This window comes from Penicillium cosmopolitanum (genome assembly GCF_028827165.1).
Source record: "Penicillium cosmopolitanum strain IBT 29677 chromosome Unknown utg000012l:1.0-3308103.0:1.0-3310761.0, whole genome shotgun sequence".
Lineage (NCBI taxonomy): Eukaryota > Fungi > Ascomycota > Eurotiomycetes > Eurotiales > Aspergillaceae > Penicillium > Penicillium cosmopolitanum.
In genome coordinates, this window is record NW_026622682.1 from 387,383 (window position 1) to 400,679 (window position 13,297).

Sequence of the window (13,297 nt, forward strand, 5' to 3'; positions counted from 1 at the left end):
ACCTAGAAACTAATCCCAGTTCGAAGCCATTCCCACCCATAGAGCAACTTCATCGAGATTTATGTCCTCGTCTTCCCGATATTTGTGGATTTCCCGGCCGATGCGCCTACCATATCGGTTTACCCTATGGCCATTCTCTTCGCTATCACTTTTCCTCGTAGCCAGTCGTTTGGCGACTTCATTAGCTTCGAAAAGGGTCACAAGCTTTCTTTTCTGAACAGTCTGCCGTGCGCTCTTCTGACAGACATCAAGCATGATCTGTACCTTTGTCCTCCTGTCTTTGTTCTTTATAAAGTGCTCTGGTCGATGAGCGGTGATATTTTGCCACGGGCTATGCCGCTGGGAATGCCGATTCGACGTGACGGAAATCTGGGGAACATTGCGAGTCGTCGCATTAACCCAGGCATCCACAGCCATGTTAAGTGGCGTGCTGCCGGTTGCATTCTCTCGGTAGAGAAGGTCTGATCGTTGGTCCAAGATTGGTTCTAGCACTTGAGGGAAGCCTCGCTTCACACACTCATGGACAGGCGTGTTGCCTGTACCATCTAGCAATTCCAAGAACTTTTGATTGCCAGCTTTCCCCATATCTAAAAAGATTTGTGTGATCGAGCGAGTCTCGTCCTTGTCCCTGGCGTCGGCAGAGAGGTCAAAGGGATATTTACTGAGCCATCGAGCGAAGGGGGTCTGTGCGCTTTCACCCGCACGTTGTATGAGCATGTCAGATACAAGTTCTTCGTCCATTAAGTCCACCAATTGACGGATTCTCTCCGGCACCCTTCTCGCTGTGTCCGAAATGGAGCATACTGCTAAGTGAAGGATGTTGCGTTTTTGGTTATCACGGGTGGCTTGGTTAGCGCCGGCTTTGATCAGAACCCGTGCAAAATTAACTTTCTGAAGTGACATCGCTAGTGCGAGCGGCGTGTGGCCCTCCGAGGATCGTACTTCCAAGCATTCCGGGTGGCGGTCAACGAGATACTGAACCAGTTGCTCTGACTCTTCAGAGGTTGGCGCCATCACTGCGCAGTGAAGAACAAGGTTATCTATTGCCGAAGTTAGTACAATGTATATGTTTGCCTCGGATCGCAAACTTGAAACTCACTTCGGGATTGGAGCCATTTGAGAACAGTTGCGTCAAGACCCAGCGTAGACTCGGCAACTCTTTTGACATTCTCGTCTTCCAAGTGCGCATGAACGTATTCCAGATAGTAACGACTGGGCGCTGTGCCAAGAAACCACTCAGTACTAGCTAAGCTCCCTCGCAAGGCGGAAATAAGGAGAGGCGGGCGACTGGGGCTCTCAGTTTTGCTGGAGTTATCTGGCCGTCCAGAATCTGCCCAGTCTTTGCGCTTGTGCCCTCGAATTGACAAGCCCTGGTAATACTGGGGCTCCTCGCAGGCATCAATCCCAGACTCCTCACTCAGCTTCATGAGCGGAAGGCCAACAGCAGTACTTTTAATAAGCATGGCGAGGCAATCAGTATGTCCTAGGGACATTGCGAGCTGAAGTTCACTTTGGTCAAGAGTGAATGGCGTCTTGCTGGAAGGATCACTCCTCACACATTCGTGGCCGGCATTTAAAAGCCACTCCAGCAGACGAAGATCGTTCTTAAAAATTGCATATTTGAAAAGGGTGTTCACCATTAGATGATGCGGACTACTCCAATGATTCATACCAAAAAGGCGGAAAGTATCACTTGGGAGAAGTTCCTGATCCAAAAATAGTTGGACAGGGCAGTGTTGCTCCAATGCTTGAAGTGGTGAAATTTCGCTCTCGACTTTGCTCGCGACTTCTCCGACATTGTCATATGTGAATTTGTCATCCACAGCACGGCCGACAATATTCAGACCCTCGCCATCGGCAGATTCGTTGTCTGAGTCGATGTCCATCTCAAAGTGTTGATGAGTGACATCCTCCTTCACCTTATACTGAGTTCGAAGTATTTGCAATATGGCCTTTGCAATGCGAAGGTGGCCTCGGAAGATGGAAATTTGAAGACAGTTGAGCCCTAAGGAATCTGTTCTGGAAATATGCAAGGGTAGTTGGTCTTCAGCCGGTCCCCACATTCTGAGTGTGAGAGATTTGATAGTGTCCAGATCTCCACTCCATGCAGCCTCAAAGCTATTTTCATAGGTTAGTAGTGATTTCTAAATACCCACGGGTATATATGGCCTTGTGTACATACAGTTTCACATATCCTTCCTGCACAATATCAGAAAGACCTGAAAGTGAACTGAAGAACTTGATCTTGAATGCCTTCGCAGAGGGTTTCTTCGTGCTATATCTCCAGTTTCGATGAGCTTCAGGCGCAGGCTCCCGTGTTTCCCCTGGGTGAAGCTCTTCCCAAGTCTTTGCGTCTCGCGATAATAACTTGGATTTTAGCAGCTCATATTCATCGATCATCTTCGTGATTGCTTCTCTCCTCTCTGCCTCTCCTGGCTTATCTCCGGACGATTTTGCCTTGTCTTCCGCTTCCTTTTCCTTCTGTTCAGCCTTCTTGTTGTTTTCCTTTGCCCTCTCTAGCTGGACTTTCGCCGCGAATAGTTTGTAGCTACCCTCTTCGAATTCCGTGAAGTATGAGCGATCGTCCTGGTCAAAAGTGACGGGATCTGGAGCACCATATGTGCGGTGCCATGAAACATCTTCTTTCTTCAGAGAATCCTGCAACTCTTTCAGATATCCATTTGTGCAATCTAGAAGTGTTTCTTCACGATCGTATCTTTGTTTTTTCATCGTGTTGGGATCGACGCCACGTTGCAGGAGATCAATAGCAACCATTGGTAGATCGTTTTGGATGGCGTAGACAATAGGCTGCTTGGGCTGGTCTTCCGCAAGGCTGGCTTCTCGACCACATCGCACTGCATGAGGCACCTGAGATTTCACAGCCTTCAACCAATCCGCCAGATCATTACTAGGCTTGGCACCTAGTTCGAGAAGCTTCTTGGCTCCAATCTCGTTTTTGGCACACAGGGCGTTCACCAAAGCCGAGGCGAAAGTAGAGTTTGAAACAGCGTAACGGGTGCCGTGGACTGAGAGGTGGCTGATTGCTCGCTGCATTCCTGGTCCGTCATGCTCTTGGTAGATGTCAAGAAGGTCGTTATGGTCGGACTGAGCGATATACTGAAGTGCAGTCTGGTGGAACATGTCGGCTTGGGCAGGCGAAGCACCGAGCTTCAACAACGTCTTTGACATTTCTCTGGCGCTATCCAAGGGGAGGGATAGTACCAGCACCAAAGTCATGATTGCGCCTCTCGGTCGCTTGTCGTACTCAGACGTGATCTTGATTGGCAACAGAACATCGGCGCCAAAAGATGTAACGAGCTCTTCGACAGTTTTCACATGCCCATGAAGGATTGCCAGATGGAGGGGCGATGCTAAATTATCCCAGGCGGGCACGTTGATGTCGTAGATGTCCGGATCTAGATCATTCTCTTCGATTGTGTCGTAGGTTGGTCCAGCTTCGTCCGTTTCGCCTTTGTCCACCTTGACATACGAGGCAGATGTCTGGGATGCGTCATCTTCATCTACGGCATCGTCGTCATCATTCTCACTGTCGATTTCCATGGGAGTGGTCCTCGCATTCGCAGCTTTCTGGTCTTCTGTCTCCTGGTTCTGGTTGCTCTTGGTGAGTAGAATGCGAACAATCTCATTTGCACCCCTCGCAGCAGCAAGATGCAATGCGGTCTGACCATCCGCCATCCGAGCAATAAGTCTCGCGCCGTGATCAACAAGACATTGGACAATCTCTGGAGTGGAGGTCATGCAGGCCAATTGCAGGGGAGTGCGCCCAGTGTAATCTCGGCGATCTGGATCCGCGTCCTCCTGATCAAGGAAGTTCTTCACGGATTCCAGGTCATGCGAGATGATTGCCTGGCAGAGCAACTCGGTCCGACCAATATACGCCATTTCTGTGGTCTAGAGTCAGTATCTCGTTTTAAAAAACGCCAATTTCTGGGTCATACCTGTCCAGTCGGTCTCGGTAATTGGGTTGAAACTGCCAATTTCCTGACGACCGGGATTATCTTTGATGAAGGTGATGTTGCCAGAAATATAGATCTTGCTTTCCTCCTCTGCCACCTTCCGTTCTTCGTCGGTCACTGGCTCGGGGCAAGATCCGCAGCAATCTCCAATGACATGTTCGGCTTCACCGAAGAAAGCAGGGTGGCGATGAAGATAAACTGTGCGATCCTTCTTCTGATTCCATTGGGCGTTAAGAAGCAAATCTTTCGTGTAGAGAAGCTTCTCGATCTTCCGTGCATTGAATCTCCGACCGTAAGGAATGGTCTATTGGAATTTTAGATTAACTTCAAAGACATAGGCAGGAGTGGAAGGACTTACAAATGTATGGTAGTCCGAAATTTGGTCCTCTTCTTGCCATTCCGGAACTTCATCTTCCCAGTCGTCTTTAATATTACCTCGCAACTCCTTGCCTTGGCGACGCTGTAAATACAGACTGAGAGCCGGCCTCCCTCGCTCTTCGCGTCTCTTTCTCAGATAATCGTCGCGGTCGCCTGACTTTGGGAGTTTCTCCAGGACCAAAAGCCGTGCGAGTCCTTCGGTTCGCATAAAGCTTCTTTCGAAGATAGTCTAGTTTCGAGTCAGCATCACTAGTCAAATCCTCTTTGCTTTTAGTGTTATGTATTCATACCGGATCGACCTTTGACCGGTCAAGTTGCGACCAAAACACCTCGAACCCACGGTGGGAGTATTTGGACAGTCGGTTTTCATACGAAGGAGATCTTCGCGTGAGATCTACTTGATTTGTCTGCGTGATGTACGCCGCAATGGCCCGAGGAGATGCATAAACTTGTTGGCCATCATAGGCTGCGCAGGAACAATCCACATCGAATCCGGTGAGGATTTCGGCAACCGAGCGATAGATTCGAAGGACTATTTGGACATGGCGGTTGGGGTATTGGGATGCGATCGTGATGGTGTTCTTTGTGCGGATGGTTGTTGTTTCATATAAGATCGTGTTGCGGATCTTGTCTTCGATGTGCTTGATCTTCTCAATGGCTTGCTCCTCGGTCAAGCCATACAAGAACAAATCTACATCCGACGCCGGCGCAAATTCATCGTGGTAGTATTGACGGAGGCCTCTCTTGGAATTTCGATACTGATCTGGCACAGGCAAGAGAGATGTCACAACAGCACTGCCAGCAGCAATCACATTACTCCAGTCGAGATCGCCCAATGCACCTTCGGTGAAAAGAGCGAAATTGTTTTGAAACTCCTCGAGCGTGGGAACAACAGCAGGTGAGCCATCGGCTCGGCGCTTCTCGGTGGAGAGAGGTAGGATGTACTTCTCCTTGCGTTCAGGTGTTTCTGAACTCAGATTTCTCGCGCGAACACAAATATCTGTAGAGCCAGTAATGGCGTCGTAAAGAGGGACGATGTTAGCATGGTTGTCCTTCAGCAAATTGTGTGCTGGGTCTTGGGCATAAATCTTCCGCGCCGAAGCATCGTACTCGTTGTAAGGCTTAACGAGTTCCTCGATGGGTGTCTTCTGGTGGGACCGGATATATTGGACGAAATCCTTGTGCTTCACAGGCACTGAAGGCAGTGAAGAAGTCATGTTGGGTATAAATAGGAGGATTGTCAGTATTGCTTGATTTATATTATGAATTGGATCTTGTATATCCCATTGAGAAGAACACAAAAGATTATATAGCATCATGCCGTGAGAATTGGCCTAGTCTGCTTTGGATCTAGTGTATCGAGGGTCCAGGCAGACATAGGCGACAGGACACGATCCACTTGCTCGCAGCCAATAAACATCATGCAACTCATTAGGACAATCCTAGTCATCTTGGCCCACTCGACACAATTTGAGATTAGGCAGGAAAGCTAAGGGGTATAGCCTGATTTTGATCACGGAAGAAATTGAAGTTGATCATGTATCGCTACTAGTAATTATGTTTTAGCGATGCGATATTATTGTTACGGTAATGCCAGGCTTAGTCGCAGGCATTGGCCAATTTCGTAGCATTGCGAAATGGGTAAACAACCGATGCAATCAAAGGAGCGATGTCCTTGATATAGTATCTCCGTTTTACTATGTACTTCCGCGCCGATTGTGGACAGCGGACGGAGCAGTTTTTCAGACAACACCATGGTCTTTAGCACTCATGGGGGGTTATCCTTACCTAGGTATGCGCTAAATATAAGGTCTATGAGGGCCGGCCTTCCTGAGCTGATTGCTACCCATAGCCACCAAACTACCATGTGGCCGCGTGCACAAAGTTCCATTGATAGGGAGAATTTTTCTTACCAAATCTAGCCTAGGTTTTCTCTTAACGCGCTGATCATTATTCCCTAGATGTGTAAATACCGACGAATCGCTGATATTTATTTCAGAACCGTGCATTCCAAGGTTCTATACGCTGGCCGAGGGGCCGCAATTGCTGTACCCCGGCCTCAAGTTGAAGATCAAGGCAATCACTCAGGCGAAGCCATTCCTATGTCGCAGTTATATCTCAGGTGGGAATTTGAATCTTACTTGCCCAGGTGCGTATATTCGCGAATCTCTCGATGTTGCCGTCACTATTCTGCACGAATTTATTAATATACATCCTTCCTTCCCCCTGCTATTCACAGATATAGTTTAGGAATAAATACAATACTCCGAGGAGTGGAATTATTCACTGGAACTAGCGAAGGATAAAGTGAACAATGATGGTACATCCCATGTCGCGGATGAAACATCAGCTTTGATGTATGGATTTTGGTGTAAACATTTGGATGCTCAATCTCCTATTCTCATTCTATGCCTCGACCTGAAGAAATTCATCGACCGCCAAAAGATCGATGCCCAGGGAGCCAACTACTAGCCAAGTCCAAGACCATTTACAAATATCCTTGATTTCGTCCCTTAAATTTTGTGTTTGTGAGATTCGAACTGGCAAAAAGCAATGCATCAGATAATTTCTCCCCGACAAAACAACTAGTACACCAAAATTTCCTCATCCTTTCCTCCCTCGTCCCTCCATTTACTAAGCACCTTCTTCATATCCGCCGCGATTTTCTGAGCATAGTCAGGCCCAGCGGCCCCGGTAGGCAAATCCGCTGGGTTCCCCTCGCCCAAACAACAGGTTCTTTAGCAACACCCACGAATTTCTCCTTAAGCTCTTCAACCTGCTGAGGCTCATAGCCGCGACCGAAGATTACTGCGCGAGGAGGCCTGCTGTAATCGTGGGTTCCGATCTCATTGGGGCTCCGAGACTGAGGATCGCGACCGACAAGCAGATGCGGGAGCTCAGCCTCTGCAGCCTCATATGATAGGATGAAGTGGATGACTGAGAAGCATTAGCACCATACTTTGTTTATTTCAGGAATGTATATTAAGAACCTTCATATTCAGGCAGCAGGTGATGGGAGATTGATTTCCCCATCGCGGGTATTCTGCCGCAGGCAACTACTGGCATCGGCTGAGTGAAAGAAGACATGTTGCGAGGGCCGTACGCTGTACGCTGCTGATGACGGTATTTCGGAGCACTGGAGATAGAGAATAATGGAGTAAGCTGAGGTCGATGGTTCGATTTATATAAATTATATTCCTCGTTGCGGCGCGCTCGGTCTTGATGATGAGTTGATGATGACGTTCGGACGGTGGAGCATGAGAGCCCATTATCTCCAACTCTAGCAAATCTCAAAGCCGTAAACTTTGGGCGCAGGCGACCCACCGATTCTTTTTGATTATTCAACAGTCCCGACGCCCCGACCCCGATGAGTAGAGCAACCCCGTCACGTCCTTTTCGCGTTCTCGGATTATCCATTACATCACTGCATGTCTTCAAGATAAAGAAAAGGCCTTAAAAGCAATACACGATGGTCGAAGCAATGACTGACGCGCCCGCTCCTCGCAAGAGAGGCCGGCCACGAGCTGAGACGGACAATCAGCAAGGTCCCGAGGTGGGTACTCCGTACATCCCGAACAACTAGTTACAGAGCAAGTTGGAACTGACTCTAGGAATCCAGAGACGTCGAAAGCAGCTTCGCGTCGCGCAGCAAGTATATCGCAAGAGAAAAGATACCACGATCGTCAATCTGCAATCTCGCGTACAGGAACTCGAGTCGGGCATCGAAGAGCTCAGCGTGTCGTTCCTTTCCTTTAGTGATCTTCTGTTAGAGGCTGGGATTCTCCAAAATCAGCCTCGTGTCACAGCTGCTCTGCAAAAAATTACACAGCAATGCGTGTCGCTTGCCAAAAGTGGCTGCGACGAGGCCGAACAAGTACCTGCAGCCCCGGCGGACCTATCGGGATCGACGTCTCCCACGCTCAGCGATACACAGGCTATAATCTCAAATCACAATCCGCTCACAACGCAACTTGATTCGTGGCCAATAATCGGTGACGCTTTCCAGTCTTCGTCGGACCTCGCGGCTCAATGGCCTGGATTTTCACAACTACCCCCCACGCCACCCTTCCAAGAACAAGCAATTCTACCGTTCGGAATAGTCTCGTCGTCTCCGGATATCCACTTCTCATCCAGCCCTAGTCCCACCTTGAATTTCCCGACCATAGCATTGCCCGACAGCCTCTTAAATCAAGGGCGCTGGACGCTCTCTCACCGTCTGGTCCGACAATGCTGTGAGACTGGTTACCATCTATTAACGAGATCATCTGCAGACGATCCGAGGGTTAAAGCAATCTTCGGCAAACGATTGACCATCGACGAGCGCGACCGCTTCATCTTCGGATTCTTCGCCAACATGCACGACGAAATGGGAGACACAGTCGAGTTGAGTACAAAAGTTCTCAGTTCAAGGAAGAGCAGCTACTCTCCTGAACAACTCACCGTTTCCTCTCGAACGTGGCAAATTGTCAATGAATCGGGTGCTGACGAGTGGATGGATGCGAGTGGTGTGCAAAGGCTGCTAGAGCATCGAGGGATTCGTATCCAGGACCCGAGTTCGCCCCTCTCCAGTCCCCGATTCAATTCCGCTCCGCTCAATTCGGCTCCGCAGCTCAACGCAGCGAGCTTCACTAAATGTGAGTAGTGCCGAGATCAATGGTTCTTTGTGTCCTATTTTCCATGAATTCACTGACATTGTCGTAGATCTTTCCTTCGGCCCTATCTGTCTCGGTCGCGGACCAGCGTTCCGAAAGCGCGATGTTGAGAAAGCCATTCGCCTTGCAACTCTTGGTGGATGATCCTTGGGCGTTTAACGCTGTGTGCGAAATACCATGAATTATGTATAATAACAATAATTGTCTTCAATAGATACAATCTCTGCTTACTTTGCATGATACGACGATTGCAAGCATGATCCCGCTGTGGAGTTGAGGAAATCCTTCCAGTGCATATATTCCCTATATCCGTCAAATTTCTTTAAAAATGCGCCCTTTACATCCCAGCCCTTCATTTTGACCGTCACTATAGAATCTAGGGGCTGGCCTTTAAAATCCAGAGCCGGACTCCAAAATCACCTATATCTTCCATTTATATTTCTCCCTTTTTGGGTCGTACAATGCGCAGGTACAAATCTAGTCACATCAACGCCAGATAAAGACTCTGTTATCATAGAATGCCTCAGGCCCTAGGGGCCATACTGCCAATAGCAGATGTCTGGGATGTAGTGTGTATTATAGCCACTATACCTTAATACTCTGGGCCTGAATGTGATACTGAATTATATAGGGGTAGAGGGAAAATGGAGAGCCAGGAGAATTGTTGTTCATTTGAATACTCTCCTGAATAGGGATTGAGAACAACAGTGTGCGGTAGTCTCCTCCTCTATCGGTTTTGCATTTCACCTTGCATCAAAAGGAAGAGTAGTAGCACCTTTATTGAGCTCTAAGGCACACCAGAACTTTGGTGTACAGGAGTTGCTGCATCCATGAACAAAGCGACGGAGGGTTGGTCTTTGAATAATTACCACCTGGGGAGGGCTCTGCTGGATATCCATGGACGCCCGCGAGCAGCCCGGGGCCCGGCCTTCTAAGAGCAAACAACTTTGAGAATGACGTCCAACAGATCCTATATATTTGCAAACTCAGCAGTACTGTCAATGTCCTCACCTCAGGTGGTGCAGTGGCTAAGCCACTCTCACCGAAGCTCCCTTATCTTGGGGAGCCGCCACCAGTGTTGCGGCCTGGCACTGACTGGCGGGTGGGGATCCAGGTGGGCGGGTGGTCAAAAGGCATTCCCAAAGGGCTGTCGAGGTATAATGATATCTTTTTTTTCATTTTATTTCACACACTTGTCATCCTTTTTGAAGATTTAGATGAGGGCGTTATCCAAATCTTGGGATGTACTTCCTAATCGGGAAGGAACTGAAGCTATCCCAGTTTTCCTGGCGACGGCGACGGCGAGGCTGCGCGTTCGAACCCCGCAACTTTCTGGCCAAAATGATTAATCTTTATTATTATAACGTGAAACAGTAGATTTCAGAGAGAAATGCTCTTGCCAAACCCTACGACGAAAATCTGACCCACCCCAGAGCCTGAATTTCCTCTTTAACTTGAAGTTGGCCATTGTCAGGAGAACCCTTGCCCTGGGTGTTACTCTTGGAATCTGATCATTGAACTAACAGAACACACTACTTCCTACTGTGGACTTGAGGTCGTCAACTCCTTTGCCAACCGAGTGTTCAACTCGCCCATGACAATTCTCCACTGTGGAGAATGATACAGCAGAGCCTCAACGTCAGCGGATCCTGCGATCTTATGAAATCCGTCCACGACAAAACAGCACGTAAGAATTGTCTTTTCTTGGAACTGACTTCGGCAATGTTTGTTATCACTTTCCAATCTCCAAGACCGACGTGGACTATCCAGACACTCGATTGAGGCCACCACGGCTGGAAGGATCAGCTTGGTGGCGCGAACTCCAAGAAGGACGCCAACAACAATCCGGCCAATCTTAAGATCACCCAAGCTCGGCTAGGAAAGACCTCGAAACAACTGCCGGGCGTTGGGGAGAAAATGCCTTTTGTTTCAATATTCCCTGTTTTCTTCGTGTACTGTTTGCAGATTTAGGATGAGTTCGGTCATACTCACTGAGATAAATCTATTGCCTACCCCGGCTAGGCGAATACCGGGAGTAATTCTCGAAGATATGTTCTGTAAATCCTCCGCATTATTGGGCACATGGTATGATAACTTCAGCCGCCTGGGAATTCCCACGAGTATATTCAGTAAGTAAAGACTGGATATAAATGGCTGAAGACTAAAACAACGACCACCTTGTATAACTACTAAACCTTGATACGCACTGTAATGCCTGGTATCCTACCTCAATAAGACAAGGCACACATCCGGTGAAACTGATTTTTGTGAATGGTTCATGTTGCTGCCTGAGGCGGGCAAACGAACCCTCCCAGCGTGACGTGACTGCCGTCTCGTCTTCTTCTACTTCCTCCTCCACTCCTCACTACTACCTCTCCTCATTCCTATTACTCCAAATCATCTACCCACTACTAGCTCCGTTCTGTGTCAGGATGTCTGAGGAAGCACCGCAGGTACGTCTTTCCCATACCAGCTCTTACCTGTTGCTGTGGCTCAGCCAGATTGCCAAACCAATCAACACATGCATCCATTTCGGACTCTTGAAAGGCAACAAACAAGCTAACAAAGCACGACAGATCAAGCAAGTCCCCTTTGCGGAGATGTTCAAAGATGACGAAGGAAAGGCCTTCCTCGCGGCCATGGCGTCTCCCCTCGCCATGAGGATCAAGGAAGACCTAAATACCAAGAATAATCCGTTGTTCATGACCGGGACCTCTGAGCAGATCAGACTGGCTCGATTCAACAAGAACGGCGTGGAATGGGAGCGGAATGCCCGCCTGAATGACGAGGGTAGTCTGGTTCTGAGCCCAGTCCCCGACCCGGTGGTAAGTTTTTGATCGAATTTCCCCAGAGGCAGTCTGGATACTGATACGGAGTATATAGGTGTTCCCTACCGGCGCAGCGTCCACCAGCGCAGCTTCAGCCAAGAAGACCCAGCCACCCAAGAAGGATACCAAGAAGCCGACCAGTACCAAGGCATCCAAGTGAACCGAATCCGAATCGTCCTGGGTCCCCGGAAAAGCAATGTCGACCATGTCTGTGGTGAGAGATAACTTCACTACCCTGATCCTGGCCGGAGGGGGGGAGTGACAACCGGGTTCGGAGATGTTGAAGACCAGTTCTGTTTTGCCGGGGAACAACCAAGTGATAGGCGTGGAGGTTTCAATGTTGCCTACATGCTTTTTGTTCTACTTCGTGCTGTTTCTGCGATTTCTGCTATTTTACGATGAGTTTTGTGCTTTGCACTAGGATGAATTTATTCTCTGCTCCGAGTCGTATGCGCCGGTGGCAATTCTCAAGAGATGTCTTTTCCATTTTCTGGACATCTGTAAAAACATAGAAACATTGTCTCAACTCAACGATACACCTCGTCGGCGTGATGCGGATTAAGAGTAGAGGACGTTGCAATCTCATGTTCTCCTACAAACAACACTCGTCATAAGGTACCGCCCGATAGCTAGCATTCACTCAATCTTCCAGGTCCAGGCCTCAAAAGGATCTCTTCAAGGTTCTTGATGGCATTTTGTCGACCCTGTGTGTATGGGTGATCCAGGTCGAGACCCCTTTCCGATATTTCTGTGCTCGCAGTCCCACGTTTAGGCCCATCGACCTCGGGATCCTGTGAAGAGCTTCGCATTAGTATGCAACTCATACTGGGCGTTTAGAAAGTATTGAGCGATCGCATATTGATTCGTGAAGAAATGGCAACGGCACTCTTCCCGTTGATTCCATATCCCACACCAGAAGTCCCAAAACACCAACAGTGTTCAGGTGGGCGGCATGTCTCTCAGGGCTATGCATTTTCGCCGTGTTGTTCCAATGGCCGCAACCCTCCAACCTTGTTACCTCGCCCTCTTACAGTGACAAAATTTGCTTTATCGAAATTGGGAGTGAAGAGGCAAGAAACCGTTGTTGTCACCTTACCCTGCGGCGTGTGGGTTCGTTGGAAAGTTCGTGAAAGTGGACGATTGTCGCGAACTTGGAGGAACAGTGCCTCGATCAGGTTGAAGAGAAGGAGAGTCAACCTCAGGAGGATCATCTGGAAGGAACGGCTGGGGAGAATATTTGATGCCTGAGGCAGCGAGTGTCTAAGCACGCATCAACGACTCTATAGTTTAATTGTGACTACGATGACAAAGATTTCTTAACACTTAATTCTATACATTTCGGCGTATTATTTATTCTGGATGAAAATTTGGACATCATATTGATAGTACTGCAGTTTCAGTATCGAAATGAGATACTTTAAAACTGCGGTATTCCTTTCATCAGGGCACATTGGGATATGCT

The 13,297-nt window shown here is 48.5% G+C and overlaps 5 protein-coding genes across 5 annotated transcripts; 2 read left to right on the forward strand and 3 right to left on the reverse strand.

Moving 5' to 3' along the window:
* Window positions 1-9: 9 nt before the first annotated feature.
* N7509_012909 (uncharacterized protein) lies at window positions 10-5,572 on the reverse strand (the record flags this gene model as incomplete). The annotated part of the gene is made up of 6 exons (XM_056637546.1): window positions 10-1,040; window positions 1,100-2,118; window positions 2,183-3,905; window positions 3,960-4,281; window positions 4,336-4,584; window positions 4,646-5,572. The coding sequence occupies 6 exons, from the start codon at window positions 5,570-5,572 to the stop codon at window positions 10-12; spliced, it is 5,271 nt and encodes a 1,756-aa protein (XP_056481053.1).
* Window positions 5,573-6,843: 1,271 nt separating this feature from the next.
* Window positions 6,844-7,772, reverse strand: N7509_012910 (uncharacterized protein; the record flags this gene model as incomplete). Its single annotated transcript, XM_056637547.1, is given in 4 exon segments — window positions 6,844-6,895; window positions 6,948-7,072; window positions 7,084-7,292; window positions 7,346-7,772. 4 exon segments carry the CDS (start codon window positions 7,770-7,772, stop codon window positions 6,844-6,846), a joined length of 813 nt encoding a protein of 270 aa, XP_056481054.1.
* A 64-nt stretch (window positions 7,773-7,836) lies between these two features.
* Window positions 7,837-9,151, forward strand: N7509_012911 (bZIP transcription factor; the record flags this gene model as incomplete). Its single annotated transcript, XM_056637548.1, has 3 exons — window positions 7,837-7,908; window positions 7,975-8,989; window positions 9,057-9,151. 3 exons carry the CDS (start codon window positions 7,837-7,839, stop codon window positions 9,149-9,151), a joined length of 1,182 nt encoding a protein of 393 aa, XP_056481055.1.
* Window positions 9,152-11,439: 2,288 nt separating this feature from the next.
* N7509_012912 (uncharacterized protein) lies at window positions 11,440-11,995 on the forward strand (the record flags this gene model as incomplete). The annotated part of the gene is made up of 2 exons (XM_056637549.1): window positions 11,440-11,832; window positions 11,891-11,995. 2 exons carry the CDS (start codon window positions 11,440-11,442, stop codon window positions 11,993-11,995), a joined length of 498 nt encoding a protein of 165 aa, XP_056481056.1.
* A 469-nt stretch (window positions 11,996-12,464) lies between these two features.
* N7509_012913 (uncharacterized protein) lies at window positions 12,465-12,808 on the reverse strand (the record flags this gene model as incomplete). Its single annotated transcript, XM_056637550.1, has 2 exons — window positions 12,465-12,626; window positions 12,662-12,808. 2 exons carry the CDS (start codon window positions 12,806-12,808, stop codon window positions 12,465-12,467), a joined length of 309 nt encoding a protein of 102 aa, XP_056481057.1.
* Window positions 12,809-13,297: the final 489 nt, after the last annotated feature.